Here is a 15,591-nt window from a genome sequence, read left to right on the forward strand (position 1 = left end):
AGGCGAAAGTTGTGGGTTCAAGTCATGTTTCAGATTGGTCTTTTCTTCAAGAATATTCTTAATTAATTTCTAATTATCAAGTTTAATACAAGATGGCAGCTTAACTGCATACCTTTACTCCAAATTATGTAATATCTTTATAATAATTAGTCATTTTATAGCCAATTAAAATTTGGCAATATCCTTTGTTTATAATTATATGTTGAGTTTGATTTTATATGTAATTAGTAAAGTTATCTAGGTACTAAAAATCATAAGTTTTATGTAAATAATAACTTATGATTTTTATTGCCTAGATATTCTAGCTTTAGTAATTATATATATGTATGTTTGTTTGCTTATTTATTTATGAGTATACAATTATATTTTATAGAGCATTTATTATGCAGGAATTTTTATTTGGATATTTTCAAATTTAATTTTTTTACTATAATGTTTAATGAATGAATCATTTTGTGATCATGTAATTATAATGTTACGTTAGGCACAAGCTCCTCTCCCTATGCATAAAAGCACTAATAAATGTCTACCTCTAATACCAAATTACTTAATATCTAATTATTAATAGTAGCAAAAACTAGCCCAAATAATTACAGTGATCATTTGGTTTAGTATAAGTTAATTCAATTTGAGATTGAATTTTTTTGTCTATATCATATCAACATTTACACTCAGAGTATTCTGCAGTCTGTACCTCTGTTCATACTCAGTAACTAATTCCTGCCATACAGCCACATTGTTTGCAACAGAACTACTTAACAGTGCAGTGCCATCTGAAGAATTTCATCATACCATGAGATGTGGTGGCTGAATGAGCTGAGTAAAATATGTAAAAGATGACATTGCACTGTGTTTAACAGTGTTGTCTCAGAAGGGCATATGACACAACTGCTCTTATGGAATTGTTTTTAATCACACACTGTTTTGATCAGTCTAGTTTGGTTAAAAAAATAATGCTAATTTAATCTTCTATAATAATTTATATAATTACTAAGTAATAAAAATCAAAATATTATTTTACAATTTTATTTTTCTTTGGCATCCTGCAGTACTTATCATGAACCACTGCTGGTTTAGAAATAACAAAAACAATGTCATACAGGTAAGCATTTTCTGGCATGAAAGCAATCAAAAGATCTCCATAAGATAAACTGCATTATTTCTTAGTGCAACAGTTTATAACTATATCTCATCATTCATTATTATTATTTTTTTATTCCTAACAGAAAAATTAGATATAAGAAATGTTGGTAACATATCAACAAGGATAACAGTTTGGTTCGATAATTCATAGCTTACTTGTCTCAGTCTAATAATACATATACAGTGGTACCTCGGTATATGTCTGCTTTAGAATATGTCCAATTTGGAATACGTCCTGTTTGGACGAAATAAATTTTGCTCGATATACGACTTTTGTTCTGTATACGACTTTTGTTCGGTATACGACTTAATTCAATTATACGCGCCATCTAGGAACAAGTAGCACTATCGGTGTACTAGACCAGACTAGACGTTCGCGGTGCAACGGTTTATAACTTGATTAAATTTCTTCTGGTTTTAATTTGTATGTAAAATTTTATTATTTTTATGAATCATGAATCGCAAAAAGGCAAATGAAAAGTGACATAAAACTAAAAAATGACTAGAATCACAATGAAACTGAAAAAAAGAGATTGTTGAGAAATACGAAGGTGGCACGCATGTTCGAGAATTTAACTGTTGCATACCGTATTCCGAGAACGACGATATGGACAATCGTGAAAAATAAACGTTGCGAAAGGGGTTAAATCAATTTCTAAACAGAGATCGAAGACGTTAGATCATGTCGAGAAATTGCTTTTGCTTTGGATAACTGAAAAACGTGTGCTGGCGACATCGTATCAGAAGCAATTATTTGCGAGAAAGCTAAAAAGATATATGCTGATCTCGTGAAAAATCAAGCAGGAACTAGCCAGGAAAGTGAGGTGTTTAAAGCCAGCCATTTTTTTACATGAGAACGGATTAACCATTTTTACATTACTTCTTATGGGAAAGGTTGGTTCGGTATACGTCCAATTCGGTATAAGTCCAAACATCGGGAATGGATTAAGATCGTATACCGAGGTTCCACTGTATATGATTTTGACCTTAGGATATGTTACACAAAAAATAGACTTCTGGTTCATATCACCAATGCCCTAATGTTGCCAGCTAAAAATGCATATCATTTCAATAATTGAAACAAAGGACAACACTAATTTTGCTTGTAAATTAAACTGTATTGTCTTGTGTTTCAATTATTGAAATGATATAAAAAATTTATTTGTTAAAATTTACATACAGTACATAGAATATAATTATTAAATTTACATCTAATGCCTATCTCTAGGCAAAGTTAATGAATATTTAGTTGTGAAAGAAAGTAAAAATGTAATCCCTGTATGCTAAGAAATATTTTGTATTAGACGGCACTGTCTACTGTTGGCGCACTTTACATTTTTTTGGTCATATGTTACAATATTGTTTAGTATGATACATCTCTGTGTTGAATCCCATCATTCAGCTTTTTTTCATGTTACATCTAACTGTATATTTTTGTACGTTCATTAGATTTGTTTATTTGCTTCATTTTCTGAAAGGTTATGGGCCCAGATTGCTTACAAGGAAAGAATATCTAGTATAAGAAATAAGTACACAAATTTATTATCTAATATGGTCTGGGGGGGTTCCTAGTGAATTCTCAAATATTGAGAAGTTGAACAAGGACAATTATGAACTTTGGAAATTACAGATGAAAAGTGTTCTTGTGTATAATGATCTGTAGAAATACGTTAATGGTACTGAAATTAAACCAGAAAGAAGTTCAGAGGAATGGATCAAGCAAGATGCAAAGGCGTTGAGGCTGATAAATCTAAGCCTTAGTAAGATAAACGACTTCCAACCACTTAACACTGCATTGAATAATAACAATCCACGAAAAATCTTTATTTTTACGAGTGTTATGTCACTATTAAATTCCACAAGTACTTTCGACCTCCACCGAGGTCTGCTTCAGGTGGTGTCCCACGAAAAACCTTTGTAACGAGTGTTATGTCACTATTAAATTCCACAAGTACTTTCGACCTCCACCGAGGTCTGCTTCAGGTGGTGACTGGCCATGTTTCGACCTGACCATCGTGACGATGTTGCCAACGATGTAAATAAATAAATGTGCGCGTAGGGTTTCACCCCTCCGACTGACACTGTTCAAATTCCTCGAACAAGTACTTCCACGCCTGTGGAAGCGTTTCCCCATCCTTGTAGTTGATGCAGTTGCCCCCCCTGATAGCTTTATGGATCTCCCAGGCCTCCAGGTGGCTGATGTGATCCGCACAGAACGCTTGTCTGATAAGTCTGGTGTTGCGGAAGTCCGCCCTTATTTCAGGGTCGGTGACATAGGTCGATAAGGTGGTGGTGTGTCTTTTATGATTAATATCAGCTTGGTGTTCACGTATTCATTTCTGTGTTGACTGGATGGTGGAGCCAATATAAACTAAGTCCCTATTGAATCTATCGTCCCAGATGGGAACGGAGTAAACACCTGGAGCTCTGGTGAGATCCATCGCGTCCTTGGCGTTGCGCAGCAGGTCGTAAAGCGTGCCGGTTCTTAAGTACGCGATTTTGGTGCGGCTGTTGTGAGCGATCTCCCTATATAGGGGGTCTAAATGTAGGTTGAACCAGACAACCGCGCGTCTGGCGTTCCTATCTGGTTGTCATGACGGTCGGGTCGAAACACGGCCAGTCACCACCTGAAGCAGACCTCGGTGGAGGTTGAAAGTACTTATGGAATTTAATAGTGACATAACACTCGTAAAAATAAAGGTTTTTCGTGGATTGTTACTAAGCCTTAGTCTTGGGCAGTTGAACCACTTGAAAAACGTCAAAGCATTTAAAGAAGTGTGGGAAGGACTTAAGGCAATATTCCAGTCACAAGACCCTGTTAGAAAGGCAATGTTGTACAAACAGTTACTACAAATGAAAAAAGGGCAGAATATGACGATTACATAGTACATAAACGAGTTCATGAGTAAAGCTGATCAACTGAATGAAGTGGGAATAGAAATCCCAGAAGAATTACTATCGATTATGCTCCTCAGATCACTACTGGATAAATATGAAAATTTTAGTATAGCCATAGAGTTACATAACAACATACAGTCACTCGAAAACCTCAAAGCAAAATTAAAAGAGAAGGAAGCAAGACAGAGGGAGCACATTACGAAGCTAACTGAGAACGAGAGAAGTGATACATTGCTTTCAAAGGAAAAGTCTGACTGTGTAAAGCAGTCACGAATGAACTTGAGGGAAAACAGTACAAGATTCAGAGGACAAAGATTTGATGGAAGGTGCTACAACTGTGGTAAAAATGGACATATCAGTTGAAACTGTAAATCGAAAATGAAACGCACAGACGTAAAAGTTACTAGCAGTACCCTTACTACAATTGCACACAACATGGAATTCACAAATGGATCAAAAAAGTGGTATTTTGAGAGTGGTGCAACAAGACATATGTACAATGACAAATATAAATTCTTAACCCTAGATCAAATTGAACAGTCTAAAGTATATATTGCCAGGGAGAATTATGTACAAGCAGTTGGTATAGGTGATGTGAATCTCAACTTGAAAGTAAATCAATGAGCAATAAGTTCCATAAAACTAAAAAAACGTATTTCATGTACCAGAATTGCATCACAACCTTTTATTGGTAGCAAGCATCACTGACAAGGAATACATTGCTGTATTTAAGGAGAATTATGCAATCATCAAACTTAAAGATGATACTATGATGCTAACAGCTATGAAACGTGATCACTATATGAGAGACTACAGGGGGTTGTTACCGAAAAGTTAGCAATATGTTACCCTGTCGAATCGCTAGATCTGCTCACTGCGTCTAAGGATGGCCTTTTTGAGTGGAAGTGGAGATGAAGATCGTGTGATCTCGATCACTCTGACACCAGTTAAACTATTATTTCTAATCGCGGTTTAACTCACAATCTAAAAATTTGTCTATCATTAAAAGGAGGCTAATTAAATGATGAGTGGGGAAGATGCGGGTAAGAGATAAGGTGACTGTTATGCACTAAGTTGGCAACAACTAACTGAACAAGTAAATAACAAAATTTTAATAACAAAAAGGGAAATTAATTACAAATATAACAACTAAATATTCCATCTAGTTTAGAGAGCGTTACAATATAATAATTCCTAATATGGGAGATAAGAGAGAGAGTTTACAAATGATATTATATTACTCTGATAATATAACTTGACTTATCCCAATTCTATTTGGTGGGAGGAAGTGCCAATCCCCAGGAGTATGTCACACAAATTCATAAGAGAATACCTTATGATGTGTGCAGATTTTGGTGCATATCCCTCTTCTATACTCTTTTTCTCCTCCAATGAATGTTAAGAATGAAGATCATCTGACAGAGTATCATGAAGAATCTTTTTGGTTTAGTCAGTCCTTTAGTCATGGGAGATAAAGATCTCTCTCGGGAACTGACTGTCATCACAGGAAACATTTGTTCCTTGTTCTCTTTGATTTTTAGCTTTGATAAAAATATAGAAATATTATATTTCATTTTTAAATGATTTTCTATTAATTTCTAAAATATTTTATCTCAAAATATTCAGAATCCTACATATATGTTGTCAATGAAATGGAAGACAAAACGATGTTTTTGGCAGAAATTTCTGACAAAAACCTATTAAAGTGGCACCAAAGATATGGGCACATAAACATTAATGATTAAGAAAAATAAAAATGGAACAACTGGTCAAAGGTATGGACCTTTCAACGAAAGCAAGAGAATTGAACTGTAAAATATGCCTTAGATCCAAAATACATGTTCAACCATTTAAGAAGTTGCATCATGAAGAGAAAGAGATTTTGGACTTAGTGCATTTTGATATATGTGGTCCAATGAAAACTGTATTGTGAAATCTGCAAATTTAATGCAGTTGTCAGAAATTTAATTGTAAACAGATCCGATAGAAAAAACGCTCCTTGCGAGAATTAGATCAGAGGTCACCATTTGTAATAATAATCAGATGGAAAAGTTGACACCTAGGTGTCAGAAAATACACTGTTATCGTCAACATGGACAATCACATGACCCCTTTCCCAAGACAACGATATAACAGCAAGAGCTACCAGAAGCTTGGGGCGATTGAACTGGAAGTTATATTTGGTAACTGTGCCCATTCCGTCTCCCGGACCTCCATACAATGAACCCGATCCAACAAAAGGAAAGACAGTGGTTGGAAGACACTCAACGGTTGCAACACTTCCATATAGAACTATTATTGCCACATATAGCTCTCCTCCAACATTAGAGGTAATTATTAGGGGACACTCTCTCTTTCTGAAAAATAGGCCTAGCCAGTAAGTTAGCCCTTTGTAAAATACTACACTGAGTGATTACATTATAACCTATATAATCCTGTAACTCTGTGTAGCCTCATCTATGTTATAGTTATAACAAAATAAAGGTTTATTATTTGACTATGTTAAACCTGTCTCCTGTCTATTAGGACACCTGTCAACTTACCAATAACCTCCCCACTCGATAATTTGTTCTCCTATAAAAGTTTAGCGATATGATGACACAGAGGTCAAGTTTCAACAACCCGTGCAGCGTAAGTTAAGCAGGGGGACCACTGGATCAATCCAGTGGTCCCCCTGCTTAACTCAACTCACAATATCGTTAGGAGGTGCAAAATATTTTGTAACGTTTATTGATGATTGTACATGTTGTATGGAAACTATAATGCTAAAAGTCGCTCAGATATTCTCCAAGCGTTCAAATCTTATAAACAAAGAGTCAAAAAACAAATAGGTTATCAAATCAAAAAGCTACATACAAATAATGGTAGAGAATATTTATCGAACAAATTTAACAAATTCCTCAAAGAAGAAGGAATCGTATGACAATTAACTGTCGAGTACACCCCACAACAAAATGGTGCAGCAGAACATGCAAATCGGGCACCTTGTTGAAATGGTGGGGTGTATAATGTTGCAAGCAGGTCTGCCTCAGTCACTATGGGCAGAAGCAATCAATACGCCCACATTTCTACAAACTAGAAGTGCGACAAAAGCCCTGGATGGAAAAACACCAAATGAGCTATGGTTTAAGCATAAACCTTATGTTGGCTTCTTTAAAATCATCAGAAGTAATGCTAAAGTGCTAGATAAGACTCAAAAATTAGGAAATTTTCATCCGAAAGGCAATGGTGTTGGTCAGATACTTGTATGAGTGAAAAGCATATTGACTCTGGAAACAAGAAACTAAGACTGTCATCATAGCATGTGACATGAGATTTGTTGAAACAATCCATATAAGTAACACTTTTCTGAAGAGTATCTCCACTGAGCCAGATTTTGCTGCTGAAATACCAAACATGTGTATAGTGCCACTAAATCAGATGACAGAGATGAACGGTGAGGACAATACAAAACTAGATGGAGAATCTGATAATGAATCTAATGTGAATGAATATCTAGAAAAAGAACAACAAGAAATTCAAGAGGAGAGTCACATGGGCTAATGAAAATGAGGTCATCCAAAAATTCAAAGAACAGGAAAATGTGGAAGACTGAGAAAAGTTTATCAAGTTGTCAGAGGCAAAATTCCAGACTATGAACATGTATCTGAAGTGGCGTTAAATCAAGATGATAGAGAAGCATGACTAACCGTCACAAAAAAAGAATACAAGAGCCTACGTGAGAACAACACATGGATCTTAGTACTGACACCAAACACAACAAATTATTGGATATTTAAAACAAAATCCAACCAACAAGGTAACATAGAAAAGTATTGTTAAGTCCAATATACAATTAAACAAAATTGTAACACATGTCAGGTGTGTGTATGTTATCGAGCGTTGATGTACAGTCCACAGAATTGTCACATGTCTCAGGTGGGTTGATGTAATCATATTCCTAAGAATGCGGGGTGAGATTGTCCCACCTAGAGAGGGAGAAATTGTGTGCTTCCCTCTGATGTGTCGAGTCAGTGCTGACTGGAGTGCTAAACGGGGAGTGCTTACATGTCCAAAAATATTTGGACTTGTAAACAAAAATACATTATTTCATGTTGTAATGTTTATTCCATATGTTCAAAATACAATGTCAAATATATAAGAATTTCTATAAAATATTCAATATTATAACTTAGACTCCTAAAATTATTTAAAGTGCAAACAATAGATGTTTTTTTCTTTCATTATTTTAACTTTTGCATCATAGTACTTAATTGAAATCAATGATGCTGAATATCTTAAAATTTATTAAATAGTATTAAAAGTAAATAAACAAAAAAAAAATGTATTACCTGTATGTGCAATTTTTACTACTTCCGAATGGGGTGCTTCTAATACATTGATTCCATTAATGTTAATGATAATATCACCAACTTCTAAACCACAAGTTTCTGCTGGAGTTCCTAAAATAAATAAAACAAAAGGCAACCTCAATATGAAATTTTGTAATCTTCCTAAATCTTTAATTTATATTAATTTAAAATAGCATCACTTATGTGAAGTTAATATTCTTGTGCATTTCTAAATGTTGCTGTTTGTTTATTTCAAAAATTGTACAATATGGTCTTGTTTTATGCAGGAGTTTGTGTCAGCAGGTTTTGCATAAAGTGAAATTCACATAAATTTGTACTTCATCCCAAGTAGTCCCAGATAATTGCCTAGACATTTATGTAACCATTTACAAATAATAGAAAAACATTAAAATGGATTTTAAATCCTTTTAAAATGTCAATTTTTTAAAGAAAATATTTCCTCAAAATATTGATGAAACTTCATGGGTTAATTCCACAGAAATAACTGCCGTTTTTTTTGCCTGGACCGCATTTAATCAGAGACAAAAGCTTATTTTCNCCTACCTCTTATGACAAATTGCTTTAGTCTAATCATTTAAGTAGCCATATATTAGCCCGATATTTAGGCGATCGTTTGGCAAGTTAGAAATGGATATATTTTGAGAATCCTAAATGCAAGAAATCGTGGATTGATCCAGGCAAACCATCAACATCTTTCCCAAGACCAAATCGCTTTGGACGGAAGACAATGCTGTGCGTTTGGTGGGATCAGCAGGGTATTATCTACTATGAGCTGTTGAAACCTGGTGAAACTGTCAATGCTCACCGCTACCACCAACAACTGATCAAATTGCACTGTGCTCTGAGTGAAAAAAGGCCGGATTATCAGCAAAGACACGACAAGCTGATTTTCCTCCACGACAATGCACCATCACATATGTCAACATTGGTCCGAAACTACTTGGAGACACTCAACTGGGAGGTGCTACCCCATCCCGCTTATTCACCAGACCTGGCCCCTTCCGACTATCACTTCTTTTCATCGATGGGCCACGTGCTTGCTGAGCGGCACTTCAATTCTTACGAAGACGTCCGAAAATGGCTTGATGAGTGGTTTGCCTCGAAAGAGAAGAAATTTTTTTGGCATGGTATCCACACATTGCCCGAGAGATGGAACAAATGTGTCACTAGTGAGGGAAAGTACTTTGAATAAATTTGTTTTTTGCTTTCTAAGAAAAAAATGTGTGTTTTTCTGACTAAAAAGCAGCGGATTTAAGCTTATACACCTATGTAACAATGTAACTTCTATTGATCTAACAAAGCAGATAATTTAGCAAAATTATAGAACAAATGAGAAATTATTTATTATGAAATTGCCGTAATGCTGGATGCAATTTTTAATCATCTTTTAATTTTAAAAAAATCATGTGTTTTCTGATTCAGACTAGAAGTTCAAATATACAGGAAATCCTCATTAATTCAAACTCAGATTGTTTGAAATCCAGTTAGTTTGTCCTGGCCAGGGACATAGGGATTTACATGTTAAGGAATTCACTTAGTTCAAAATACAGCTACTTTGAAATTTGAAGTGAAAATTCTGTCTGAACTGTAATATGCATACGTTAACTCATGTTTAGATCAAAGTTTACATGCTCCTTATTATAAGAGAACAATAGACCACAAGCAATTCTAATCTGGTCAATCTGGTTACCCATTGACTACGCTTTTTCTCTTATCTCAAAATATAATTGGGTTTTGGTGTTCCAATATTGGGCTACAAATAGCAGATTGAGATATTTGTAGGGCTCTATGCTACTATATTGGGCAACTTTCTATTTTTTGGACTACTTTAAAGATAATTTGTGCTACATTTCAAGAATCTACTTTACTTTTTATAAAATCTATCTGTCAACCTGTGAAGTTCTCATAGAACACATGCTGCTTACCTGTAGTTTATTTATATTATTATTAATAATTAATTAATTAATGAAAGTAGNGATAATGGAATTTCTGCAATTTCACTCATTATAACAATTAGTTATTATTTCTTTCCCTCTTCTTTGTTATTGTCTTCCAATTAGTAAAAAACTATATTCAAAGGAAAGGTGTCAAGTTTATAAGCAGTTAACAAGTTGCAGGTATACTAATCTCAACAACAACTCCATATTTTGATAGAGATATGTGTAAGGATGGTGCATCTTAATAACATAAGTGTAAGGATGACTGTTTTATGCATCTTATTTTATTATTTATCTTACTCTTTACCTAAGGCACAAGAATAAGATGGCACCAAAAAACATCCATAGGAGTGAAATGTTGCCAGATTCATTCTGATCATTAAAAGGGCTTTTCTCCCATGTCCATTATGGTTTGGCCAAGCCCATACATGAAACTGTCTTTGTAAGATATATTTAACATTTTATTTTTATACACTATAATAGAGCTACAAAATACTACAGCTGTAGACTATGACTCTACAGATAGATCAATTATAAAGGTACAATACATTCAAATATTTCCTTTATTTGGATATCTCTAGACATAAAGAATGTGGTCATGACAAAATCAATCTGCTGAAAACTAACAATGGTCCCTTCTTATATACAAGTTAAAAGACCCTTTCAAATACAAAATAGCTACCTTTGGTACCTTTAAGGAGAGCAATTTATTTACTTGTGAAACTGACGTATGTACCAAAAAAATTCTCCAAATAAAACAAATAGTTCATTCCTGTGGCTACTCACCTATAATAATTAGAAACTTAATAAAGAGCATTCACCACAGAAGATGAGAAAATGCAGGCCTACACAAAACAGCTGAAACCATTGATACCACTCATATTAAAATTACAGGGATAACTACTACAGAATAATAATATAGTTTTTTGCTGAATATCAGAAAATGACTTGTCACATTACAGCCTCCTATGGTGTTTGATTTACTTAAAAACAGAAATGCTTCACTACAAGAGAACCAGAAAAGTGGTTATCTAAAAAATACCCATATACCTGGATCATATTGCTGATATAAATGTTATAACTGGTTTAATCAATGTTAATAGTGTATGGTTCTATGGTTGTCTCATTTTCGTCACCGCATGTGATAGAATAAATGATATAAAGGTTATAACCCAACAACTAAGTTTATTGTCTTCATCACAAAAACTGTACACGTGTCTCATTGTTGTGGCTAACAACTAATGGTACTCACTGGGTGTGTTTAGACTCATTCTAGGAAATGATGATGCATACTACCCAGAGTTTGTTGCTTGTTTTCATAACAGTTAAGATGGGGAAGGTAGCATTTGCCATAGAGTAACCCTCAGTGAGGGACAAGAGATACAATTGATGTGGAAGGAGTTGCTTAATATTATATTATGGTCACTAGTCTTTTAGAAAAATGAACACGATGGCCTGATCTTGTGGTAATGATCCAATCTTGTTTGGAGGTTATTTTCAGTTTTTTTGTTGTTGGCTGTTAGAAATAACAATGCGGTTTGTGATGGTCTTGACTGGATGGGTTTGATATTGGATTGCTGGAGTAATTCATCCTGTAAGATATATGCTGATTTTACTTTGTCAATGGAGAAAGTGGATTTGTGACTGTGGATGTCAATTACTATTGTTTTGTCATGTTTATCTTGCACTTTGTGTGGACCTGAGTAAGGCTGACAAAGAGGCAGTTGGTTTGTGTCAAATCATAAGAAAATATGTCTACATTCTTTCAGTTCTGGATGAATGAAAATTTTTTCTGTGGAATCAGAGGAGGTTGCTAGTGATTTCAGATTGGCCATGTGGTGTTTCAGTTAACTGACAGAAGATTTGCAAGAAATTCATGGAGTATCGGGGCTGTTGATATTAGCTGATAATTTTAATGGGGTGCCATATAACAGTTTTGCTGCTGTTGTGCCTATATCGGCTTTAAGTGCTGAACAAATACCTAGAAGAACTACCAGAAGAGCATCAGTCCATTTGATGGATTCATGTGCCAATAGCCTTCAGATGGCTATGTAATCATTCTATTAATCTGTTTGAATGGGGATGATATGCTGCTGAATGGATGTAATTGGTGCTGAGAAGTCTGGTCAGTTCTCAGAAAAGGTTTGATTCAAACTGGCACCTTTGAACAGTGGTAATGGTAGTAAGTATACAAAGTTTGCGATCCAACCTTAGAAAAAGGCTCAGCAGATATGTTGGAAATTGTGATGACTTCTGGACATCTGGTATAACAGTCTATCACTGTAAGGCAGTAGTGTTTTCTGTCAGTTAGTGAAAGTGGTCCTATCAGATCCATGTAAAGATGGGAAAATCTTGCTTCCAGAAGTGTAAACTTTCCTTTTGGTGTTTGGTTGTGGCTGTGGATTTTTGATTTCTGGCAGAGGATGCAATGTCGTGTCCACTGACAGATGTCCTTCCAAATCCCTGGCCAAACATAACAGCTTGAAATTAGTTTAGTGGTTGCTGTTGCTCCTGGATGCAAAAGTCCACATAAGTGATTGGAAATTATGTGACATGAAAGGGCAAAGGATTCCGGATGATGTGTCACAATATAAGTCAATTTCATTAGGTAAAAAGGATTTCAACTCTAGTCTGGGTGACATAAGATCCTTTAACAATCGATGATGCTCTGAATCTGTAGCTAGCGTTGCGGCTAGCTCTTAGAAGTCTAGAGGAAAAGCAGAGGTAATTGAGTCTATCTTAATGTGGGAGAGAGTATTTGCTATTGTATTGGCCATTCCAAAATATGACATATGTCCATAGAAAATTGAGATATAAAATTGAGATGCTGCATTTGTCATGGTGAACATTTTATATACACCTTCAAACAAACCAGATAAGTGGTTTTTCATCCATGTAGATCATAAATTCCCAGCCTTCTAACATGTGACAAAATAATTTTATTGATGTGTATATTGCCGATAGTTCTCTGTCTGACCAGTTGCATTGATTTGGTTTCAGTTTTGCTGAGATAAAAGCAATGGGTTCCTGTTGTGTTGTGTTGCATCAGTGCTCTGCCAACTGCTGCATCTACCCAAATGCATAGTTTAGCTCCAGGTACTGGATGATGAAAGAGTGTGGCTTTGGACAGTGCTTTCTTAGCTGATATGAATGATTGTTCTGCTGCTTCTGACCATTCCATAGATAGTGATTCTGTTTTCCAAGTGAGTGATGTACATTTCCCATTCTTTTTTTATTCTAGCAGATGCACTAGTGGGGTGTGAATGTGTGCCACTCAACAAATACATCTCCTGTAGAAATTCATTATGCCTAAGAACTGCCTAAGTTGGATGAGAGACGAGAGTTTGTGAAATTCTCAGATGGCTCCGATTCTATCAGGGAGTGGTTCTAGACCCTTTCCTGAATCCTTGAGGTCCAAGAAATTTGATTAATGGTACACTAAAAGTACTGTACATTTCAATGGATTTATGTCAATCTATATGCTTGAAGGCATTGAAATAAGGCATGAAGATGAAAGATGTGTTCTTCCTGGGAGTATGATGCTGTTAGTATGTCATAGATGATATATATGGAAAATGTCCTTTGGTTACTTCATCAATGAACCATTGAAGGGTTGCAGATGAGATGCACAATTCAAATTGCAACCTGATGCTCTCAAAAAGACCAAATGGTGTCATTATAGCTGTTTTGTGTACAGTAATGACACAAAACAGCTATAATGCTGTGCATGGATAAATGGGTATTTGATGATAGGCCTTGATTTCTATGTGCGAGAAGATTTATGTTTAGTGCAGTTCCAATGTGAAATCTTTGATGTTACGAATGCCATATCTGTCCTTATGGTTTGTGCATTTAGTGCACAATAATAGCCCACAGGTCACCAATCTGAACTGCTTTTCTTGGTGACCATGTGGAGTAGTGATCCGTAATTGCTTTTTGATGTTTGCATATGGCTGAGAGCTATCATCTTGTTAAATTCGACCTTGGCAATTTTAAGCCTACTGGGTGCTAGGTAACGTGGTTTCACATTTATGGGCAGACTGATGGTTTCTATATGATGTACTGTACAGTATAATGCTGTGTTTCACATGTTGATTAGGATGTGGTGGTCTGATGATCTTGGGAAATTCTTCCAATATCTTATGAAATATGGAGTTGCCAGTCATTACCTTAATGGAATAGATGAAGATCTCTAATAATTTGTCTGGAGAGCTCATTTGTGAGACACTTGCATCTGAGATTTGGTACAAAGTGGAAATGATACAAAAAAATCAGTGCCTATTATTGCTGTTGACACGTTGCCAATAAGAAATTTTCTGCAAAAAATTCTCTTTAACCTAAAATTGAGTGAGTGTTTGCTGATCATAGATATGAATTGCAGTTGTGTTTGCTGCCATCAAGGTCATTTGAGTTGAGCACTTCTTTTGTGACGAAAAGGCTGGAAAGATTGATATGTCGGAACCTGTGTCAACAAGAAAGTTTATGTTCATTTTCTCGTCTAGGATGAACAGGCAACAAAATTGTTCCAGCAAAGTGCATGTCATCTCTATTTTTTGCTGCTCTTGTTTGTTGAAAAGCTACATGGTGGAGTACATTTTTGTGCCTTTGTGCTAAAATCATTGAATAAAAGATTGAAGGAGCACGATTATGATATCATTAATAAAAGGCACACCACCGCCCTGTCAACATTTGCGACTGAACCAGGCATAAGAGCTGACCTACATGAGGCCAAACTGATTAAACTGTCTCACCGTGTAGAACACCTACGAAACCTTGAGGCACTTGAAATTTACAAAGCCGGGTTACGCACCAATTGCATTAACTCTAAGGATGCTGGTAATTTGTCACACGCTTGGAAATACTGCTATGAAGGAACAGGCAATGACCACAATAGTGGTTAGAAGCCACACCCCTATTTTGTGTATTAATATATGTCACTATAGGAGCGTATGTAGCACGTTTATGTCATTATATGTAAGTCAACGTATGTAGCACATATATGTCATTATAGGAATGTATTTTCACATTTAACATGTCGTTGCCATGGCAATGCACACGCTTAACTTTTTATTCTTTTAAATTACGTTGGTAAAGTTCCATTTTTTGAAAATAATTTCAGAATTTTTGTTCTATGCATTCACATGTTCGAATATAACTGGTTTTTTAAACCTGAAGAAGACCGAATGTACGGTTGAAAACGTTAGTTTGCTATTAAATGTTTATTACTGGAGTTATAAGGTTTAGGAGTGTTAATTTATACA

General features: G+C 35.3%; 1 protein-coding gene across 1 annotated transcript in view; it reads right to left on the reverse strand.

Moving 5' to 3' along the window:
• LOC111629864 (serine-rich adhesin for platelets-like) overlaps window positions 1-15,591 on the reverse strand; it is a gene marked incomplete at its 5' end in the record, with an annotated part of 115,231 nt that overhangs the window by 43,020 nt on the left and 56,620 nt on the right. The window contains 2 exons of the mRNA XM_023373774.1: window positions 8,373-8,538; window positions 13,308-13,522. Of these exons, the coding sequence (XP_023229542.1) occupies window positions 8,373-8,538; window positions 13,308-13,522 (381 nt within the window). The remainder of the gene's footprint in view (window positions 1-8,372; window positions 8,539-13,307; window positions 13,523-15,591) is intronic.

Source organism: Centruroides sculpturatus, unplaced genomic scaffold (assembly GCF_000671375.1).
Source record: "Centruroides sculpturatus isolate CEXI.00-Female unplaced genomic scaffold, Cexi_2.0 scaffold548, whole genome shotgun sequence".
NCBI lineage: Eukaryota > Metazoa > Arthropoda > Arachnida > Scorpiones > Buthidae > Centruroides > Centruroides sculpturatus.